Below are 23081 nucleotides of genomic sequence, written 5' to 3' on the forward strand. Positions count from 1 at the left end.
GAAGTGAGACTGGGGGGAGGTCATATGGGGGCTGATCCCGAGCAGCCTTGCGGTCAGAGGGGAGTGTGGGTGGACACGAGACCAGCGAGGACCCCGGGAGGACGTGGGCGGGACTGCGGGACGGAGGGGACGCAGGGCGGAGGGGCCCTGGGGGCTGCGTGGTCATTGCGTGAACGGCTGCGGGGGCAAGAGACGGGGCTGAGGGCAACCGTCACCCCTGCCTGGGTGTCCTGGAGGGGTCAAGGGTGACCTCAGGGAACCGGCGTAGGGGGCTGCGGCCTGGGGTTTGTGCCGTCCTCTTCTGCTCCCCCAGGAAAGCGCAGGTCCTCGCGGCCCCGCACCCGGGTGATTCTTCTCATACAGATTCCTCCTGACGCGCCGGTTTCTGTGACCAGCACGTCCCCCTCTCTTGCTCCTTGGGGCAAATCACCTGTGTCATTTATCTCATTCTAGGACAGACAGTCACAGACACACACGCACGCACGCACGCACCTCAGTGTAAATGTGGCACCACCCCTCCGGAAGGGTGAGTGACACGAGCAGGTGCCTCCTCTCGTGGCCTCCCCTGCCTCAGTGCAGCATAGCGGCAGCACCCCAGCCTGCATGAGTGTGAGGATTCACAGTGCCTGCGACCTGGAGGCCACAAAACCCGTCATTCCCAGAGCCAGACGGAGATTGGGGGGTTGGGGAGAATAGACAAGGAGACACACTCGTCCAGGAGAGCAGAGGGAAGGATGCGGACGCAGGGCACCTGGGTCGGGTCGCCTGCATCACGACGAGAGGTTCCTGCAGTGCAGGGGGAGGTCAGGGCCAACACCTGCTGCTGGACCAGCTGGGGACTCTGTGGAGCCAAAGGCACTTTCATACCTGCGTGCAGCACATGCGGTAACCACGCCCGCGTCCCGCCCCCTACGGTGACCACGCCCGCGTCCCACCCCCTGCGGTAACCACGCCCGCGTCCCGCCCCCTACGGTAACGATGCCCGTGTCCCACGCCCTGTGATAACCGCACTCACGCCCGGCCCTCTACGGTAACCACGCCTGCGTCCCGCCCCTACGACAACCACGCCCGCGTCCCGCCCCCTACGGTAACCACGCCCGCGTCCCGCCCCTACGACAACCACGCCCGCGTCCCGCCCCCTACGGTAACCACGCCCGCGTCCCAACCCCTGCGGTAACCACGCCCTCATTCCACTCCCTACGGAAAACACGCCCACGTCCCAAACCCTGCGGTGACCACGCCCGCGTTCCGCTCCCTACGGTAACCACGCCCCTGCCCACCTCCTACGGTAACCACGCCCGCGTCCCACCACCTGCGGTAACCACGCCCACACCCGACCGCCTATGGTAACCACGCTGCGTCCCACCATATACAATAATTATGCCAGGCGGATTGCGAATCAATATGTGAAAAGTAAATCATTACTTTTTCTTGTGTAAAATACATGAAACTATTCTTATATTTTTGTGGGAGGCAAAGATTTTTTCAAATGACATCAAATCATGAACTTAGTGGAAAAATGTATACATTGGAATACACTAAAATTAAGAACTTGTTTTCCTCTTAGATGCCAGCAAGAGTGAAGAGGAAACCCCCCAGTGGGACATAAGGGGAGAAGTTCTTTGCAATGCCCAAGTGAGACCCTGGGCTGGTACTCAGAACATTTAAGAAAAACATGCAGATCTGTAAGAGGACAGCAGAGAACACTAGAAAACCAAGCCAAAAACATTGACAAGCACTTCCAAAACTTGAAATCCAATGTATAGCAGCATTTTGAAAAGTTGCTGCACCATAATTCATCAGGAACATGGACATTCAGTCCCATGTGGTACCAGTACATGCACAGGGAGGCTCAGGTGCAACGGCAGAAAACCCAGGGCTGACGTGGCTGTGGCCCTGCCAGGCCCCTCACACACTGCTGATGGGACTGCACGTGGTGTGGCCACTGTGCAACGCCGATTACAGCATCTGGTAGAGATGGACACACCCCAACAGCCCCGGTGGCATAGCCCATTGCTCCAGCAACATTTGATGGGAAGAACATCCTTTCTCCATTGATTCGTCTTGGAACCATCGTAAAAATCCATTGACTCTACTGGTGTGGATCTATTTCTTCATCCCTATTTTGCTCCAGTTGCCTGTGTGTCTGTGCTTATTCTAATACCGTCCTACCCTTCTTACGGTAGCTTCATAGTAATGCTGGAAACTGGATAGTGTGAGGCTTTCACACAATTCCTTCAGAACTTTTTGGTTCTTACACTCCTTTCTCATTTCCATATAGATTTTACAATCAGCTTGTTAATAGTTAAAGCATAATCTTGTGATGTTTCATCCTTGGTGAATTTTTTGAAAATGTCTCTGACTAGGAAGATATTTACCATAGAAAGCAGGGATTCAGTGGCTGGCTTTTTCTTGGGATTATTTGGGCATTCTTGTCTCTCTGGTCATCCACCAGATATCCCATCCTTCTCCAGAGAGTGTACAACCTTCTAACAGGACACTGCCTTTGGCAGAGGAATATTTAACATTTTTAGGCTATGACCAATCTTCTTGATGTGTTTTGGAGAATTCAACAAAAATTCACCACCAGCCATTGGTGCATACATTTCTCTGATGAAAATGAGTGAGGGCAAGGGGAAATCTCAGTTCTTGGACAAGGTTAATCTGTGTTCATAATGTCTTTAGCTTGATTACTACCCCTATTTCAAAGGGTCTTGGACTTCAGACCCCAAATGAACTGTAAGTTCCTGTTACCCCTTTTCAAACAAGATCAAGTATTCTCCTATGAAATGTGTTTTTGGTGAACACACCTTTAGAGGAAAAAAAGTCTATATATGCTTCAAATATAGTTGTAGTGCATGTAAACAATTAAAGAAGATATGTGCCTAGAAAATATTCTTCATACAGCACATGTAAATCATATACTCATATTTACATACCTTCTTTAATATAACATTCAAGAGCCAGTGGAGAAGGTACATGTCTGGGAGCCCACCAGATGGAGCTGTCCACGACCCAGTGCTGAATCCACCCTCACCTTCGGGAGTCCCATACCAAATGAGAGGTCGTTGTGGGAGGTGGGGTGAGCGGTGGCTGTTCACGGTCCTGAAGTAAACCTTTGTTCCTGGAAAAAAACTTAACATTATATTAATTTCAGTTATACACCATAATGATGCATTATTGTGGTGTATTTCAGGTATTCACCTTAATGATACATTGTTTGCAGTATATATTACAAATGACCATCACAAAAGCCAAGTTAACATTGGCCATCATGCAGTGACAGATTTTGTTTTCTTGTGATAAAAACTTATAAGATTTGCTCTCTTAGCACTTTCAGTACAGTATTATCAGCTATAGTCTCCAGGATAAACATTCAATACCCACGTCTTATTTATTTTTTAGCTGGAAGTTTGTACTTTTGAATCCCTTCACCTATTTCACCCAACACCCTGCCTCTGGCAACCACCAATCTGTTCTCTGTATCTGTGAGTTTTTTTTAAAAAATGTAAGTGAGATCATACAGTCTTTGCCTTTGTCTGACTTACTTCACTGAGCCTAATGCCCTCAAGGTCCACCCATGTTGCTGTAAATGGCAGGATTTCATTCTTTTTATGACTGAATGATATCCTTTCCTATGTATGCGCCACATTTTCTTACTCCATTCATCCTTTGATGGACACTTAGGCTGTTTCCATGTCACAGCTACCGTAAATAATGCTTTAGTGGACATAGATCAGTGTTTTTGTTTTCTTTGGATAAATACCCAGAGGTGGAATTGCTGTATAACAACAACATAGTTCTATTTTTAATTTTTTGAGGAAAATCCATACTGTTTTCCATAGTGGCTGCACCAATTTCCATTTCCCCCAATGGTGCACAAGGTTCCCTTTTCTCTGCATCCTCACCAACACTTGGTGTTTCATGTCTTTGTTGCCAGTCATTCTAACAGGTGTGAGGTGATGTCTCACTGTGGTTCGATCTGCATTTGCCTGATGACCATGGTGTTGAGCATCTTTTCATGTGTCTGTTGGACATCTGTGTGTCTTCCTTGGGAAAAATTCAGATCCTGTGATAATTTTTTAATCACATTGTTTTGCTATTAAATTGTGTGAGCTATTTATATGTTTTGGATAGTATCTTTTATCAGACGTATGACTTGCAGCTATTTTCTCCCATTCTCTAGGTTCCCTTTTCATTTCATGGATGATTTCCGTTGTTGTGCAGAAGCCTTTTACTCTGATGTAGTTGATTTTTGCTTTGGGGTCTTACTCGGTGTGAGGAGGTCCCTCCCATCTCCTCCAGTTCTGCGTTAAGTGGGTCTCATCAGCGCCTTCAGGTTGGCCGTGAAGGGAGGACTCACACCACAGAAACTGGAAGCTGCCCCAAATCAGAGCCTGCTGAGCAGTATTTCCTCAGGGCAGCACACTGCCAGGCTGTGCCCTCCAACAGCAGTGTGTTGCTTCCAAGAGATGCCATTTCTGGACAAAGGACACAGATGGCAGCTGATGAAGAGAGAAGGGATTTGGGGATCCAGAGAGGCTGGCAAGTGTCATTCTGGATTTATCTTTCCCAGCTTGCATCTGATGTTGCCCGTTTTTTCAGTGACTGACACCAGGTTAAGTTCTGTGAGCTGAAGAGGTGGAGCCTCAACAACGTCCACCTGGTGATGTGGTGTAGCAACAAAGAAGCTCCTGTTGCAGGAAAGGATGAGAGCGTGAGGTTTCAGGTGTGCGGACCCCCGGCCACGTGGGATGCACCCTCATGTGACAGGTTGGGACAGGGCGGGGAGCCTGTCCCAGGAAGTCGGCCGTGGCGGGGAGAGCAGGACCACATCTAAGGGAGGCGGAGCTGGGCAGGGAGCACCCCAGGCACCGTCCTGCACCCAGCCGTGGTCCCCGCCTCGGTGTGCTCAGCAGAGCGTCCCCAGCTGATGGTCTGCATTTTCTTTCAGGACCTCCAGCTGTCATCAGACTCACTTCCCAGGCTCTGCCCCTCTGACCGGTGGGCGTGTTCCCTCTGTGTTTACCTTCTAGGGTCTTCCTGGGCCGTGTCCAGCCTGGAAGAGCAGCACCCCCAGGACCACCAGGACCACACCAGCCACGCCCATCCGCACGAGATTCCCCACCGTGTAGTCCTGGGTGTGAGGGGCTGGAAATTGTGGGCAAAGAGGTCACAGAGGTCAGCGCCGACCACAGTGACCCAGGATCCTGGATGTGCGCCCAGGGAACCCATCACCCCCTGACCAGACACGACCCTCAGCCCATAACTGAGAATTTCTCCTACTCACCTCTCGTGGGCTCTGACTGGTCATAAGATGGGCTGATGGGATCAGCTGCTCCCGAGAACCGCAGAGCGAGCGTGTGAGTGAGGCGCTGGGCAGAACTGAGCCTTCCCTGGACTCTGTTCTCCCAGCTCCCCCCCCGCGCCCCCCCCCCCCGCTCAGGACAGGCCTGATGCAGCTCCGTGAGGAACCCTTTCCTGCCCCCGCCAGACTCCCTCGTCCCCTCATGGATTCTCAGCCTCTCTGTATTCTTTGAAATCACAACCTGCTCTAAGCCACTTTGGAGCAGAGTTTGGCTGTGGCCCACGAGCTCAGGATTGGAGAGAAAAGTGGTGTCTCCGTACACACAGAACTGGGTATGTGTGTTCCGTGTTTGACCTGAGACACAGCCCCATGAGCCTCTTCAACAGCTGAGGACAAGATTCACTCAGGAGGGCTTGGTAAGGGGCTCCTGAATGTCCTCTGAGGACCCCCTGAGCCCCTCATTCATTCCTGTCCCAGGCCCTCCTGAGGATGGGGACCAGAGCTAAGCCAGCTCAGACAGGACAGGTCAGGGGTTCTCACCTGAGACCCGGAGCTCCAGGGGATCACTGGAGTGTGACAGCAGGAAGGGGACTCTTATCAATGAGCTGTAGCACCTGTAGGTGCCCCCGTGGGCTGAGGTCACAGGGCTCATGGGGAATTCGGCCTGGCTCTGCTGTGCCCCATTCTTTGATCTGAGATGCAGGGGGGGCTGGACTGCGCCCTCCTTGGACAGAAGGAAAGTGTCCCTCGGGCTCCCCGACTGGCACAGCAGGGTCACCTTCTCCCCTGAGGCTACCGTGGGGCCTGGCTGCACCGAGAGGGAGGGTCTGTCCGGGAGCTGTCCTAGAGAGAGGACGGTGGGTGAGGGGTGCTGCCGCCCTGTTCTGACGGAGCCACCAGCCTCTCTGCCTCTCTCCCTCCCTGGGGTCCCCACACCCCCAAACTGGACATCACCACCGGGGCCCCCGGCACAGCCTGTGCAGAGTCTGGGCCCCTGACTGACCCACCGGCTCCTCACCTGCCACCAGGACGTCCAGAGGGTCGCTGGGGGCCGACCACTTGGAGGAGAGGCTGTGTCCCCCGTAGCACCTGTACCGGCCCCCATGGGGGTATCTCACAGGGCCCAGGGGGAAGTCAGCTTGAGAGCTCCCACCATCCTGGGGCTGCCGCACAAGGCTCTGAGGGAGGCCTCGTCCCCCATCCTGAATCAGAGCGAATCTTTCATAGCTGATGTCAGAGTGACACTGGAAGGTCAGGTTCTGCCCAGGGGTCAGGACAAGGCCCTGCTGGCTCAGGAGGAAGGGCTTCCCGGACACACCTGGGTAAAGACCAGTGGGCATGGCGGGGGCTGCTCCCCAAGCCCCCTCCCGTCCTGACCCGGGTCTCACTGACTCCCACCCCCTGTGTCTCTGGCCCAGGAGCCCTGGGTTCCCCTCAGCCTGCCCCCTGCTCTGGGCTCCCCTGGGAGCAGAGCTCCCTAACCTGTCTGGTGCTTCAAAACCCAGAGGGGGCAGGGCTGGTCCTCACCTGGGACCAGGAGCTCCAGGGGCTCACTGGGCTCCGACCACACCTGGGAGCTGTTCCTGAAATAGCCGTAGCATCTGAATGTCCACCTGCGGCTGGTGGTCACGGGGCCCACAGGGAACAGGGCTTCGGTCTGCCTACTGTGGGGTCGCTGTGCATCCAGGGTCCTGGAGGGCTTGTGTTCTCCATCCTCCATCAGAATGTACCCACTGAATCCCTGCCATGAGTGACACTGAAGGGTGACATTCCCTCCTGAGGTCACGACAGGGCTGGGCAGAGCTGAGAGGCTGGGTTTGCTGTAGGCTCCTAGGAGAGGGGAGGTGGCCATGATAAATGGGGCTCACATCCCCACATACCCACAGGGCTGGGCTGGGAGAGGGGACACCTGAGGGCAGACCCCCTTCCTGAGGGCAGAGCCTGGGGCTGGGGCCCTAAGTGTGTCTTACCTGTCACCACCAGCTCCAGGAAGTCACTGCGCTCTGACCCGCCATCATAGGAACAGTGATATGTCCCTGCATAACTCTCTGTCATTTCCGGAATGGAGAACTTGGCCTTGTCACTGGGCCCCAGTGGGCCCTGTATGTCCCAGGACTCTGAGCCTCCCTCTTTCTCCAGTTGGTACTCCTGGGCCCCCAGGGTGCTCTGACACCAGATGGTCACAGGGCTCCCCTGGGGGACCACAGAGCCTGGCTCAGCCCAGATGGTGGGTTTGGGGGGGGTCCCTGGAAGGAAACCAGAGGCTGGGTCCCAAGCCCTCCCACCCTGGGTCCCCAGCTCAGCCCCAAACCTCCCAGACGCCCCACCGCTCAGCCCAGACCTGCAGGTCTCCATGCCCAGCTGCCCGGGGGGTGGCCCTCATCCCCGTGAGGAGGAGGGGGCTGGGCCCCCAGGGACAGACTCACCCGCCTGCACGCGGGTCCTCGGGCCCACACTCAGCCCTGGGAGAGAGTGTCTGTGAGGTACCTGCCCTGGAGCCTGAACAGAGCCCCCCTCCCCGTGAGGCTGCTGAGCCCCGGGGTCTCCCGACAGACCAGGCCGGGCTGGGGGACGGGGAGCGGGGGATGGGTCCCCCCTGACCAGAGCGTCCCCAGCACTCACCGAGGCAGAGCAGGGCCGTGAGGGTGGGTGTCATGGCGGCTGCTCCCTGCAGCCACGGTGCCCCGGAGGACAGGCCGACCACGGGATGTGTCACTGGGGGGAGGGCTCTGTGTGACGGGGACCAAGTGTCAGCAACACCTCTAAAAGCCGAGAAATGGTCTCTGTAGTATTTCTGAAATATGCAGCCACAGTTATGCAAAAAGGGGAAACTTAAGTTCCAGAAATTGAGAGGGAACCACAGCGGGAGAGGCCAGACTGAGTGGCGTCTGGTGCGGGGCGCAGCCCGGGGTCATCAGAGGGGAGGTGTCCTTCTGGGGACAGGAGAGGGGGCCCGTTTCCTCAGGAGGGAGGTTCCGGGCACACCCTGGTTTGGGATGGGCGCTGGCACCCCTCAGTCCCCACCCCTGCCCCAGCCCTGACCCCGCCCCCGCTTGGGGGGGAAGCAGGGTCTGTCCAGGGGAGTCTGACGGGAACGCGCGTCCCTGGGTGAGTGTGAGGTCCCCTTGGGGCCGTCCCTGCGGGCACAGCCCTGGTCAGATGCTACGTGGGGACAGTGGGCGCCAAGGGCCCGGGCAGCTGCCACCCCCCGCCCCTGCGCCCTGCCCCTCGGGGCGCCCCGGAGAAGCCCCTGCAGCGCGGGGGAAGGGGAGTGTCCGCCCAGGTGGGCGCGGAGGGGTGACCCCGATAATGGGGAGTCGTGCTGCGGAAGAGAGTCTGCAGCCCCAAGCGCCGGGCTCTGCTTACCGAGGACAGAGGCCCTGAGGGCGTATGTGACTCACCGTAATTGACGCATGTTTAAGTATCTGAACATGAAGGAGGGAATCGGCTTCTTGGAACAACATCAGGGTTTATATTACAGAAGAGCACAGAATTTTATAAATGAATTTGAGAAATATCTTAGAAATATAATACTTCCTTATAATACATTCAAAAGAATCCTTCCATCAGGGGGAAGATCATAGTATGAAATTGGAATACAACTTAGAGGGCATCTTTTACGATGCAAGGCAGAGAGTCTGGAATTAGAAAATTAAGATCCATGGGGAACAGAAAGAGAGAGGCCAGTGGATATTGTGAGAGTCGGAAGGAAGGTGTGAGAGGATGTGCGGAACAGCCCAGGGGCCAGTGGCTGGGCATTTCCCATAGATGCAGAAATACACGTAGGTGCCAGGATGCAAAATATGAGCATGAAATCTGAGTCCCGGTATTTCATGGCAAAGTGAAGGAAATTAATGGGAGCTGATTTTCAAACAGAAGAAAAAATACCTGAAGGTATGCGAATAGTACATTCCAGGAATTCACTGTGAGTGAAGCAATCTAAACACACCCCAGTATTTATAAACGGCAAAGGTGGACGGTCATTAGGGGAGAAATCGTGGTACAAGGACATGTCAGTGGCACATCTGATCTCTTGGGACTCGTGTCTCCCACACTGAGCCCACGCGTCGGGCTCCTCCTCTGGAGGTGAGGGCTTTGGGGTTGGAGCCCCGCCGGCACATGGATTTGCCCTCCTGGTCACTGCAGCATGTCTTTTACTTGAAATTAAAAAAATGCTTTCAAGTATCTGAATAGAAATGGAGAGCGAAAGTAAGGCATTTGAAATATGCAAGTTCTTAGACATTTTACTCTTTAAACATTCATAAAACAAAACTGAAATATGTAATCAGTCAAAAGCAATCAATGCAGTTCATGATGCGTGATCAAAACCAAAAGTTTCTGTGATGACTGCCCTTGTACTGTTCACCATGTAAGAACTTATTCACTATGTAAGAACTTGTTCACCATTTAAGAACTTGTTCGTTGTGCTTCAGAAGATTGGAGACTGTTGAGAATTAGGCTTGGGGTTGATTAATGATTGTGCATTGAGTCCCCTATACAGAATTTTATTAACAACCATTTGATCAATAAATATGAGAGATGCCCTCTAAAAGAAAAAACGGCAATGAATGCAAAATAAAGTGAGAAGCAAAAATGAGAAAAAATGGCAAAACAGGTGAACATTGGAACTATGTATATACATGCACATGTACACTTATATTTAAGGAAGCTAAATCAAAATATTTGTGTCTGTGTAAGAGAGGGGGGAGGGAGCTTTTGGAGGAAGGTAAGTACTAAGAGCTTAGCTTATGGGAAATACCCTTTTCTTTTCTAAGGAGAGGAGGAATTTAAAAGCTGTTCAGAATTATAAATGTTAATACCAATATTAACAATGACCATAACTACCAAAAAATTATAAATACAATACATAACTTCCAAATGAGTTTGTTATGATGTAATTATATAAAACATCTCAATCTGGAAGTGGTCTGAAAATTTGAAAAAAAAGCTAATATGTTGCAGGATATCTTAATCCATAATGAACTAATACTTAAACAAAATGGTGGTAATAATACAAAATTATTCATTATATATGACAAAATGATTAAATCAAAACACACCCCCCTCAGGAAAAAAACAGATTATGGTAACAAAATTTAATCTGAAACAAAATCATTAATGAGTATTTTAGTTCAATAAGTATGTGTTATTATTATTTAATAAAATTAACTGATAGCTACATAACTATTGAACCAAACTGAATGAAAGATAAAAATGTTTTTTAAGGAAAATTATATATTTACTTTGAAGACATGACACTCATAAACAACATTCACTGTACCTTAAATTTAATTAACAGTCAACAATATGATGATATTTTGAAGGAATGGCAATACAGCAAACCAAACACTGAAACATTGAATACTTGTTTAAATTTATGAAATATTATGAAAAAGCAATGAAGAAATGACATTATATGAAAATGAGGAGAATGTCAAACCAAAAAAGCAGACACACAGAGATGTCATCAGGATGGCAGAATGAGTTTCTATCATCAAGCCCTATAGCATCAATTTTGACAACCCAAAGTAAGGCAGGTGATCCCCATCTCTGAAACACCCCCAAGTCCATACTGGTGACCTCCGTCCCATTCCGATTCATGAACATGAGGGGCTCAGGAGCTCACAGGAGACCAAGTCCCATTCCTCAGTACATAGCCTCTGATGTTGGGCCAGGTGTTGGCACAGGACCCAGTTTTCCACGTGGAGGTGGCTCATTGCCTCAGCCGACTCAGGTGGGGCTGAACAGGTAGATGGCGGCCATGTTTTCAGAGAACCTCATTGACTACATGGGAAGAATTTGCTTTATCAGATCAAGAGCAACTTGTTTGATAGTCAGTGTCAGGGGAAGGCTATGGCTTTCCCTGTCCTAGTTCAGTCCCATCACACTAAATTGTATGGATATAAACATAGGTCATGAATAAAAATACCTTATCTACCAGTAACAACAAGTGGACTTAGGAGCTGAAAATGAGTCCATGAGAACATCGCCAGGGGTTGCTATGGTTGCTTCCACCTGGAACATTACCTATTGTTCAAGGCAGCATCTTGAACATCTGCACAGGACGTCTCCCCACGGCTCCTGCTGCCCATGCTTCCCACCCCTCTAACCTTCTGGGCAGGCAGTTCCCTCAATTCATGCTCCAGATTTTCTTCCAGAGCCTCCTGGTCACACACAATTGATTTTCCAGGACCAACCTCACTCCATGGCGGATGCCGCCTCCTGGGCTTACAACCTAGCAGCGCCTTGGGTCCTTGTCTGGCTGTGCTGAGCTGGAAAGAGCAGCGCCCCAAGGACCGCCAGATGGTGGCAGCCATGTCCACACGGGTGAGATTCTCCACTGTCATCTCGGTGGCTCGAGGCCAGAGTCATGGACAAAGCAATCACTGTAGTCAAGGCTGGCTAAAATCACCCTAGGTTCCCAGAATGCATTGGAGGGCACCTGCCTTCCAGCAATGGGATGTGACCTTCTGAGCCCACCCCCATAACTGAGAATGTCTCCTACTCATCCCTCCTTGAGTCTGACTTGCTTTGTGATGGGCTGAGGGTATCAGCTCCTCCTGACGACAAAGAAGACAGGGTGTGGCTTGGGGGGGACACAGGAATGCTGGAGTGGTCTCTGACCTCCAGTGACTGTGAGCTAGTAATGCCAACCTCAGTCATGCGGTGGGACTCCATGGTGGATCACCCTGCCCCTAATCAGGATGCATGATGGACATCTGGGGCTTCGGTTTCTCCTGAGAGTCAGGGCAGGAAGGGGTGGGAGGCTGGGTCTGCCTTTTCATTCCCCCCACCTCAGCCAGCAACTTCTGTCTCTGACTTTGATTATATATTCCCAAGTCACATTCCTTTTTCTCTGTCCAGCAATCTATTCTTTTTAAAAATACAGGATGGAATATCTACGGCACACCAGGCAGTATTTTAGGAGCAAGGATCACCACAATTAACATGAGCTCCTATTACCCGTTCATTTTGTTGTCTTTTAGAGTTAATTGATAAGACACATGAAAAAAAGAACTGGACTGTACTCCCTTGAAGGAGAAGGCGGAGCTGTGTTTAGGGGTCCCATCACCCACCACACATACTCCAGGTGTCTATCTGAGGGGTGAGGTCCCCTGAGGCCACACGCAGGTCCTTCTGCCTGGGAGGAGGAGCTCACAGCGGGGAGAGGCCCCAGGCTTGCGTCGCCTCACCTCTCACCAGCAGGGTCAGGCGGTCACTCTGCTCCGAACAACCCTTTGAGCTCTGACACACACAAACTGGTATAGCTGTGCAATGTGCAAGCTCTTGGATTTAATGGGGAAATTAGCCTTATCACTTGAATGCTGTGGGACCCACATGCCCAAGGGTAGAAGGACCCTCTATACAGATAGTAGATAACATCCTTTAGAGACCCCCAGCCCACAGAGCTCCTGCTGGTGACCATGTGGACGGCGTCATCTGAGATGGAGGGCTTGGGGAGGGCCCCTGGAAAGGAATCAGACCTGGAGTCCAACAGTGCCCTTCTCCTGTTCCTGGCTGTCACTGCAAGGCCTTCCCAGAGGGTCCCCGTCAGCCCAGATCCTCTGTGCTCCCAGCTGCCCAGGGGTTATAGGCTGAAGGAAGGTGCCCAGGGGAGGATGCACCCACTTGCATGAGGTCCCACAGACCCTGACACAGCCCTGGACATGTATGTAGCTATAATACATACAACAACTGCTACATGAAGGCAAGAGGCTAAAGGGACCTATAGGTTTGTAAGGCGTCTACATTTCACTTGAAGAGGTAAAATACTAACTCGAACTTGGCTGTGTATAGTCAGGTATGTATATGATAATATCTACAGCAGCCACCTAAACAGCGTTCATAGAGTTATACTTAAAGCACCAATAGGGAAATTAAAGTAGAATACTAAAAATACTTTTAAGAGTAAGAAAGGTAGGAAAGGAGTAACAGAAAAACAATAGAGGGGACCAACAGAAAATATAAATTATAAACCTAAATACAACCTTATCAGTGACTACACTACATATAAATGGTCTAAACACAACAATGAAAAGACAAAGATTACAAGAGGAGTTTTAGAAAAAGCAACTACAAACAAGACCTTACTATATGCAGTTCTAAGAAATTGACTTCAAATGTAGCGATGTGGCACCTCTCCTCTGAGGCTGCCTGCGCTCCCCGTTCCTCAAGTGTGTACTTTGCCTTAAATAAAACCTTCTTGCTGCCCAGCTTATTGCAACACACACACATATATAATGTATTTATATATGTATAATATATATAGTGATGTAACTAGTGAAGTAAAGAACGAACACTGTGGATGAATCTTGAGAATATTATGCTAAGTGAAAAAGGCCGGGGAGTGTGTGACCCCACTTCCATGAACTTCCCAGAACAGACAAATTGCTGGGACGGGAATTAGAGCCGAGAGGCCCGGGGCCTGGTGGCAGAGGACCAGGGGCCCTGCTGTTAAATGGGTGGAGAGTTTCTGTTTCAGATAATGAACATGTCCTGGAGACGGACAGTGACCACGATTGCCCAACAACAGGCAAATGTACTTATGTCACTGAATTGTACACTTGAACAATGGCTAAAAACATGAAGTTTATGGTATGCATATTTTGCCACATCAAAAAAAATAGAAGGATGAGAAACATACTATACAAACATTAATCCAAAGAAAATGTAATTGGTGCTATTAGATTCCAATTGCTGCTGTCACAAATCCCCACAGACTTCATGGCTTAAAACAACACAGACATATTATTGTACAATCCTAGGGCTCAGAAATACAAAACCAGTCTCACTGGTGTCAAGTCAAGGAATAGGGAGACATTCGTGTACTCCGTCTTGGTCCAGAACCAGAAATCTAAAATGCAATGGGTTTCTGTATATTGACCATGTACCCAGAGATGCTGCAAAACTCCCTTTCCATTTGTAATACGTCTTTTTATTATTGTGGGTTTCCTGTGCACATGACTGTGTCATCTCTGCATAATACAATAATATTCTTATCCGTTTCAGTGCTTTCACTTTGTTTGGCTTTAATGCAATAATTTATTTAATATTATTTAATAAAATAAAATTTATTTTCTTATTTAATCATGCTAACATGGTATTTAATAAAATAAATTGTATTTTTTTATTTAATCATGCTAACATGGTACCAAGCTAACAGAACTGATCATAGGAAACATTTGGATATTCTCAGTCACAGAGGGAAGGACCCCAAGGTCCCACCTTTACAAATGACGTCTAGTGTCCATGGCTACATGTGCCTCTATAGGTTACAGGAAATTCCCTATTGTTTCTGATGAGTTTTTATTTCTATTATGAATTATTGGTGCATTTTATCAAGGCTTTGTCCACATCTGTGGAGATGATCATTTTTTACTTATTCTGCTAATGTGTTGGTTTATATGGGTTGATTTTGAAAAACTTAAGAGACCCCGGGTGGCCATGAGGTGTCCTTTTCATACATCACTGAATCTTGTTTGAGATGTTTTGTTTAGGGATCTACACCTACGTCCATGTGAGGAGGCATCCTGTGATTTCTCCGTTTTACAATTTCCTTGTCTGGTTTTGGTGTCAATATTTTCCTTGACTGAGAAAATGTGTTGGGTGTGTTTCCTCTTTTTCTAGTCACAGGAAAGGCTTTGCAAGGTTGGGGCGTGTGTGTTTCACAAGTGCATAAGCGTTTGGGGGAAATGGCCAGGGCGGCCTCCTGAGCTGACACATCGACATATTGCAACACGATCACTGTCTTATTGTCAGCTCACAACTCCGTGCCTGCATGAGTTGCCGTGTCTTTTCTGTGGTGGGTACATTTAAGGTCTGTTCTCTTAGAATCACTCAAGAACAGGATACAGTATTATCAGCTATCATCGCTAAGCTGCCCATCAGATCCCCAGAACGCATTTATCTTTCAACAGGAAGCGTGTGCCCCAGGCCAGCAGCTCCCCATTTCCTGCCCACCCCAGTCCCGGGAACCGCCCTCTACTCTCTGTTTCTCTCAGTCATGTCTTTAGATTCCACAGTTCAGTTGTGGGACAAGTTTGACTCCAGCATCAATGTATACATAAGGAAATACATATTTTCCCTTTATCCTTATGTCCATCATTTTGGTAAATTATATTTTTGAGGATTTTGTCCATTTCGCCTGCAGTCTCTCCCTTGCTGGCCTGCAGTGGTTCACAACGGTGTGTTCCCCCCAGTCTGTGGCACCTGCTCTGCTGTCCTGATGAGGGGTGGGGGCCTTCTCTCTCTTTTTCCTTGGCTGTGTGGCTGGGATTGATAAATGTGATTAAAGTTTTCAAGAACGAGGTTCTCTGGACTGTTGACTTTTCTCTAGGTTCGCTGGACCCCCTTAGTGCCACTCTCAGCAGTGTGCCCCTCCTTCCGCCTTCGTCTGGAAGAACGTGAGGCTTTTCCCACACGCCTGATACAGTACCTTAGGTCTCTGTTTTCACACATTCCTACTGTATCCTGATACATTCACCCGCGGTTCCTAACTTTCCATTTCACGGGTCTGCCGTGTCCACGTCCCTTCTGACTCAATGTAAAACCGTCTCTCACTCCCGCGTGGTTTTCCCATTTCACCCAGGGATTACTGAGATATCTGCGGCTTTATTTCCCAAACACAGGGGTATCGGCTGTCCTTGCTGCAGGATCAGGGGCTCCCAGAGGGTCCCAGGAGCTCCTGGGGGTCCACGTGAGGAGTCCAGGCCGGCGGGTCGTTAGGTAGTGTCCACGGGGGCAGGTTTGGGGTGCCAGCAGTCTCCCCCTGGCGTGAGGGTCAGGCCCTCCTGGCTAGTGGGTGGCCAGAGCCGCATACACGCTGGGCCCTGCTGGGGGCTGCCCTGCCTGGGAGGGAGGGGGCGCCGGGGTCGCCCGTCTGAGGGTCGGGTGGTTCAGCTGGGCGTAGGTCACCTCCTGGGGGGGCGTCAGGTGCAGCAGCCTGCAGTGGGGGAGGGGGAGAGGGCAGGCATGTGGTTGGGGTGGGGATGCCTGGGACCCGGAGAGGAGGGGACCCACCTGACTGTCCATGCGTCTGTCCTCCTCTGCTTGGCTGTCCGGGTCCAGCAACGTCCCCTGAGAGGTGGCTGCTCCCCTGCTGAGTCTTGACCTGGAGTGGCTCACCTGGGCATACGTGCCGCCCGGGGTGTCTTTGTCCTGCGGGCTCTGCTGGAGAGACAGTGGGGAGGTCGGTCCGGATCCCGCTCACCCTCCCTCAGCCAGTTTTCCACAGGCTGCCAGGGAGATGCCTCAGGACTTCCAGTCAGATCCGGTCCCTCCCCATGGGCTCCTCAGGGGCTTCCTAGGCTAGCGCCATTGGGATGCTGTCCAAGGTTCTGACTCCCACCCCGGCACGATCTCCTGCTCATTTGGCTGCAGCCACACTCAGCCTTTCTGAAAAAGCGGGTCGCTGCCCCAGGACCTTGGCACATGCTGCTCCCTCCGCCCCACTCCCACACTCTCCCCTCTCGCTTCCTTTTCCTTCACAGCAGAGCATCCAGGACCCTAATCCCCGTCCCCACATGTCTCCCACCTCAGGGTAAGGCAGGTGAGGCAGGGGTCACCGCTGCACCTACAGATGCGGGGGAAGGGTGAGCCTGTGCAGCCTTGTCGGGGAGGAACCTGGGCCCCAGGGACCTCGGGGTGGTTCCTTTGCAGCTGCGCCCTCCCAGGCCCTGGGGCGCGTCCGATAGCCAGCCCGTCAGAAAGAGGACGGGGAGCCAGGAGGGCTGAGGGCACAGCGACCAGGAGGGCTGAGGTCCCAGCAGCGCGACCCAGGTGCCCGAGGAGGAAGAGGCCAGCCGTGGGGCGCGCCGAGCTGAGGGACGCGAGGACAGAGTGTCCACTGGGTGAAGTGCGGCAGCGGGCGGGCCCCGGGGAAGCAGGGGCCTCACCTGGGGGTCCAGCTCCACCCCCTCCGGCTGTGCGTCCGTCACGGTGGCATCTGTGGGCACAGAGAGGTGGCTCTTGCTCAGAGTCCCTGCGACTGTGAGGCTGCAGGCCCCACCCTGCTCCCCAGGGGCCGCCCTGACCCCGGGTGAGGAGGTGTGGGAGTCGCGCAGTGTGGGGCCCCAGCCCTCCCACTCCGTCCCCAGGGCCCCCCTTCTGCTCACAGAGGGTCTCCTGGGCGTCATCAGCGGGGCCGGAGCTGAGGGGGAGACGGGGCGTTAGGGGCCGGGGCTGCGGGCGGCGTGGGTCCCGGGGCCGCGGGGACAGACTGACCTGTGCTGCGGGCCTCTGTCCCCGGACTCGGCGTCCGCAGCACCTGCAGGAGGGGGAGTCAGCCTCTTCCGGGCTGGGGGTCAGGACGCCCCTCCACGTGGGTCCCAGAGGAAACCAGAAAGTGGGGGCGCATCCCTGCCTGTCTTTTCAGTGTTGGATGAGATCGAAAAGATGAAAAAGTGCCTTAAATTTGCAAGCGTGCCCTGACACGGAGTGTTTCCTGCCTAGACTGTGGGGTTTGAGATTCCGGAAGGTCTTTTCCTGAACTGACCTTTCCCCGCCCTGGTTCCCCCCCCACGCTGGGTCCCGGGAGCCCCCCCTGCGCCCCGGCTCTCCCGTCCCCACTCACCCGGCTTCCTGCGTCTGCGTAGCCGCTGGCGGCGGAGCAGGAGCAGCAGCAGGACGGCCAGCAGGAGGGCGCAGGCCGCGGAGACCCCGACGAGGACCAGCACCGGCCACTTCGGGCCTGGGCGGGGCGGGGCGGGGCGGGACACAGGGCCATTCAGGGGCGCCAGCTGGGGGCCAGGCAGGGTGTCCCTCCATCTCTGCCCGCAGGCCGCCCACCACCCACGTTACAGGAGGGGAGCGGGGGTCGGAGGGGCCCGGGACTGGCTCCCTGTGCCCCCCTCCTGCCCCCAGGGGGACCCGGCTTCGGTCTCCGGGACCCCATCAGCAGGCCGCCTGACCCAGGGTCTCCATCTGGGCCAAGAGTCCGTCCTGTCCACCTTGTTGGCTGAACCCTGGCCCTCGCCCTGCCTCCCCACCCTGAGCAGTGTCCCCCTCACTGTGCAAACAGGCCCCCCGGAACCACATCGGGGGGCTCCCTGTGGGCCCTTCTCTCCCAGGAGGGCGGAGCCGCGGTCAGAACCGGAAGCACATCTCACATCTGGGCCCCAAACCCGCCCTTCACTTGGAGAAACTGAGGCACCGCAGGGGAAGGGTGAGTCCAGTCAGCGTCGCAGACGTGCCTGAACCGAGGGCAGAACTCAGCCCCTGCCCCCTGTGGACCCACCTTCCCCGACAGACCCCCACATCCCCCTCCCCAGGCTGGACTCCATGGGGCTGAGGGGCTGAACCTCAGAGACTCCTGGGGATCAGGGTGGGGGCGGAGGCAGCGGCCGCTCCCCTCACTTCAGCCTGCCTCCTCCTCCCCAGGGGCCCCAAGCTCTCCCTCTGCCACATCCCCACCCATCAGAACCCCTGGAGCCAGGTGGTACCCCCAGCATCTGTGCCTGACTCTCCCGGTCCCCCCTAGAGCCTGGGGGAAACTGTCACCTCCCTGGATAGAGACCCCTGAGACTCACCACCTGTGACATTGGGCTGTACAGATGGGGGGCTGGGATCTCTAGGGGACCCTGGGAACAAGGTGGGGTTCGATGCAGCTAAAGAGTGTCCAGGAGACCCGGAATCTGCTCACACCCTTCCCCTGGGTCTCCTTGTGCCCCCAAAGCCCCCTCCTGGTGAATTCTGGTGACAGGGATGGGAGGGGGCAGGATGGGGAGGACAGGCCCTAAGCTGATCGAGCTCCGACAGGACAGGCATGGGGCCCTCACCTGAGACCAGGAGCTCCAGGGAGTCACTGGGCTCCGACCACACCTGGGGTCTGTCCATGACATAGCCGTAGCATCTGAACATCCACCCGCGGCTGGGGGTCACAGGGCCCACAGGGAACAGGGCCTTGGTCTGCCTACTGTACAGTCGCTGTGCATCCAGGGTACTGGAGGGCTTGTGTTCTCCATCCTCCATCAGAATGTATCCACTGAATCCCTGCCATGAGTGACACTGAAGGGTGACATTCCCTCCTGAGGTCACGACAGGGCTGGGCAGGGCTGAGAGGCTGGGTTTGCTGTAGGCTCCTAGAGAGGGGAGGTGGCTGTGATAAATGGGGCTCAGTCCCCACATACCCCCAGGGCTGGGCTGGGAGAGGGAACACCCGAGAGTAGACCCCCTTCCTGAGGGCAGAGCCTGGGGCTGGGGCCCTGAGTGTGTCTCACCTGTCACCACCAGCTCCAGGGGGTCACTGCGCTCTGACCAGCCAGTGGGGCTGTGATAGGAACAGCGATACATCCCTGCATAAGTGTGTGTCATGTCTGGGATGGAGAACGTGGCCTTGTCCCCAGGCCCCAGTGGGCCCTGTGTGTCCAAGATTACTGAGCGCCCGTCTTTCTCCGGATGGTACCACTGGGCCCCCAGGGTTCCCTGACACCAGATGGTCACGGGGCTCCCCCAAGGGACCACAGAGCCTGGCTCAGCCCAGATGGTGGGTTTGGGGAGGGTCCCTGGAAGGAAACCAGAGTCTGGGTCCCAAGCCCTCCCACCCCAGGTCCCCAGCTCAGCCCCAAACCTCCCAGATGCCCCATGGCTCAGCCCAGACCTGCAAGTTTCCATGCCCAGCTGCCCAGGGGGTGGCCATCTTGCCCTTGAGGAGGAGGGGCTGGGCCCCGGGGGACAGACTCACCAGCCTGCATGCGGGTCCTCAGGCCCACACTCAGCCCTGGAAGAGAGTGTCTGTGAGGCCCTTGCCCTGGAGCCTGAGCAGAGGCCCCCTCCCCGTGAGGCTGCTGAGCCCCAGGGTCTCCCGACAGACCAGGCCGGGCTGGGGGACGGGGAGTGGGGGATGGGTCCCCCCTGACCAGAGCGCCCCCAGCACTCACCGAGGCAGAGCAGGGCCGTGAGGGTGGGGGTCATGGTGGCTGCTCACTGCGGCCACACAGCCTGGAGGACAGACTGACTACAGGGCGTGGCACTGGGAGGTCATGTCAGCAGGAAGGGGCACTGGGGGGAGGGCTCTGTGTCACGGGGCCCACGTGTCCAGGGCCCACAGAAAGGGGAACAGCCTCCCTGAGCCTGGCTGTGCTTCCCCAGGGCTGTGTGGGGTGGGCAGCGGGCTTCTGCTCCTGTTCTCACCGTAGCTGTGGGCTCCCCTCACCCGGGATGTCCCGACCTCCTGGCCTGGAGCTCCTCAGTGATCCGAGCATCCACACATGTTTTGTGCACATTTGCAATGTGTCTGTCCAAGAAATGCATCTGTGGACAAGATTCACACTCTGAGTTTATAATACAGACATTAGCCAAAAAAAACCCCACAAATATTAAACAAATAGGAGTATTTGATTTCTGTTGCTGCCAAAACAAATCACTACAAACTAATGGCTTAAAGCCACTCAGATGTATCATCCTACAGTTCTGAGGTCAGAAGTTCAAACCGTAACCCCCACTGAGTTAAAATAGAGGCTGCGTCCTTTCTGCAGGCCCCGGGGTGCATCCACCCCCTGGCCTTCAGCTTCCACAAGCCGCCTGTATTCTTGCACCGCCTTCCCTGTCCATCCTTAAAGGCACAATAAGGGCACCCCACCTGCTGCTTTGAAGTCTCACCTGAGGTTCTGACGCATCTGTCCCCCTCCCACTTCTCTTTAAGGGACGTTTGTGGTCATGCTGAGCCCACTGGGATCATCGAGCATCTCAAGATCCTGGATCACAGCTTTGATGTCCCTTTTGCCATGCAAGGGGACATTTCTCAGTCTCTGCGGATCAGGACATGCCCATAATTAGGAGCACACGTCATCAGGAGGCCATTATCCTGCCTAAAACACGCTTTTAGGAACTTGCACCAAGTAGCATATACACCACTTCTGGTTGATGATAAGGGCCTGCTGCACATGCCCCTTTGAGGCTTGGTCAGCGACTGACTCCCCTTCCATGACGGTGGCTCGTGTCAGTGTGACTTGGGTCCTCACGGCCAAGCATTCAGTCTCTCCTAGAGCCCAGGAACAATCCGGGAGCCGCTTCCAAAGGAGAAGCGTTCCCGGCAGAAACGGCACAGTGCGGCTCCTGTATCCTAAATGTCTGTGTTTTAAGGCATCAGTGGTGTCCTGCCGGAGTCTCTGTGCAATGACCTCAGCTGCTGCGGGGGCTGCAAACACCTCAGGACCACACAGCTCAGGCTTCTGCAGCAGTGGCCACTGCAGACACTCTTCATCCTGGGACCACTCAAAAGCAGCAGACTCTGAAGGCATTTCCACCCGGTGCAGGTGGCCCGCCCGAGGAGGGGTGCGCTGGCCCAGGTCCCAAGGAAGGCCCGCTAGGGACTGGAGTTTGTCTCATTAGCAGGCGGGCCAGGTAGAGCAGTCTTTGCCTTGGATGGGCTATCTCAACAGGCCTCAGAAAATTCTCTGGGGCAGCGGAAACCTGAAATCTGGGAAGATTCATTTCCCAATCTCTGGAACACGTCCGAGGCCAGTTGCAACCTCCCGTTTCACAGATCCAGATGCATGGTAGGAGACGGACTGTGCTCCGTCCCGCACAATGGAGGGGCCACCTTCATCCCTGCAGCCAGGATAACAGAGGGCTCGAGGGTCAACACAGACCTCAAGATGGACAGTGAGGCAGTACTGCTGGCCCAACAGGCCAAACTGGCAGCCTTTACAGATAGAAGGAGAGGAAATACGTGTTCAGCCTGCCCACAGCCGCACACCTGCAGCCAGGGCCCACCCGGGTTCTCTCCGTGCATCTTCAGCGGGAGAGGAGCCAAAATGCGAATCCCCATTGGACCCAAGAACCCCCAGCCGCCCTCCGTCTGCCTCTGTGCGACCCCCGGGTGCAGAGCCGCTCACTGCATGACTGGTTAGGGACAGCGCCTTCCACCCAGCCTTTCCTGCACGGTGTCTCTGATTCCACGGATTGGAAAACCAGCACTGCTGTGGACGAGGTCTGTACCTCTGAGAATTCCAGAACCAGAGAAAATTGGCCCGGGCCGGGTTTCCTTTCGTTAAACCCCCTCCTTCTGCCTCCACACAGACCCGGAAACCTGGGCAGAAGTAGTTGATTACTTAACAAAATGGCGAAGTCCACCGTGAATGTTTAAAATCCACAGGACACAGCCAGTTACTCTCTTACCAATAAAGCAGGCAATGACATTGTTTTAATTGATGGAAGGCCAAGTGACAAGAGACTGAGAGACCAGGGAATGAGACAATTACCGATGGTAAAGTGGGGAGTGCCTTTCAGAATTTGTTGTAACCATTTCGAAGACAAACATAAGAAGTTGGGATTATGAGCCACGTCTTCTCAATGTAAAGTCAACAGTCCTCTTCACGCTGTGCTGCGACCTGGAGAAGGTGGCACACGGACAATCGCAGAATAAACAAATGTATTATTATTAAGTGACTGATAATTGCTTAATGGATGGGCGATGCTCAGTTTAAGACTATCAGTGAATAATAAATTGCTGGCACACCAGTGAGAGACTGGTTGGGGCAATACATTTTTAATAGTCAGTCATTCATTATTGATGAATTTGTCATCAGTGCTTAATTTAAGACATTTGTGAGTAAATAATATGTTAATAACTCGCCACCGAGAAGATAAACGAGGGAGAATACGCAAATGAAATTCAAGGCTCAGTCCAAAAGTACAAAATGATAATCATAAAACATGACTCATTTTCTTCTGCAGTGTGAGGGAGAGCAAGGTGGTAAGATTCCAAAGCTGTCATTTGCTGCCTCCCTGGGCTGTGCAGAGGGGCAGAAGGACAGAGCCCGGGAGGCCAAGC

General features: G+C 53.4%; 1 protein-coding gene across 1 annotated transcript; it reads right to left on the reverse strand.

Moving 5' to 3' along the window:
- Positions 1 to 2925: 2925 nt before the first annotated feature.
- On the reverse strand, positions 2926 to 20563 carry LOC108389146 (paired immunoglobulin-like receptor B). The gene is made up of 21 exons (XM_073226335.1): positions 20438 to 20563; positions 20185 to 20305; positions 19989 to 20024; positions 19525 to 19809; positions 19084 to 19386; positions 18835 to 18885; positions 17880 to 17996; positions 17531 to 17573; positions 17422 to 17456; positions 17203 to 17252; positions 16328 to 16477; positions 16092 to 16250; positions 7931 to 8219; positions 7735 to 7770; positions 7279 to 7554; positions 6836 to 7138; positions 6327 to 6626; positions 5849 to 6151; positions 5291 to 5335; positions 5030 to 5151; positions 2926 to 4694 (listed from the first exon to the last, which is right to left on the reverse strand). Exons 2-20 carry the CDS (start codon positions 20216 to 20218, stop codon positions 5033 to 5035), a joined length of 2934 nt encoding a protein of 977 aa, XP_073082436.1. The 5' UTR covers positions 20219 to 20305; positions 20438 to 20563; the 3' UTR covers positions 2926 to 4694; positions 5030 to 5032.
- Between the last annotated feature and the right edge of the window lie 2518 nt (positions 20564 to 23081).

Source organism: Manis javanica, chromosome 17 (assembly GCF_040802235.1).
Source record: "Manis javanica isolate MJ-LG chromosome 17, MJ_LKY, whole genome shotgun sequence".
NCBI lineage: Eukaryota > Metazoa > Chordata > Mammalia > Pholidota > Manidae > Manis > Manis javanica.

What these genes read in the sequence shown, in the direction of transcription:
- LOC108389146 (XM_073226335.1), bottom strand. Translation starts at nt 20,218, where the DNA reads ATGACCCCCACCCTCACGGCCCTGCTCTGCCTCG. An exon ending in ACAGACGCATGGACAGTCAG is followed by an intron (nt 16,251 to 16,327) that starts GTGGGTCCCCTC and finishes CCCCCACTGCAG; the next exon opens with GCTGCTGCACCTGACGCCCC. An exon ending in TCTGGACGTCCTGGTGGCAG is followed by an intron (nt 6,152 to 6,326) that starts GTGAGGAGCCGG and finishes TCCTCTCTCTAG; the next exon opens with GACAGCTCCCGGACAGACCC.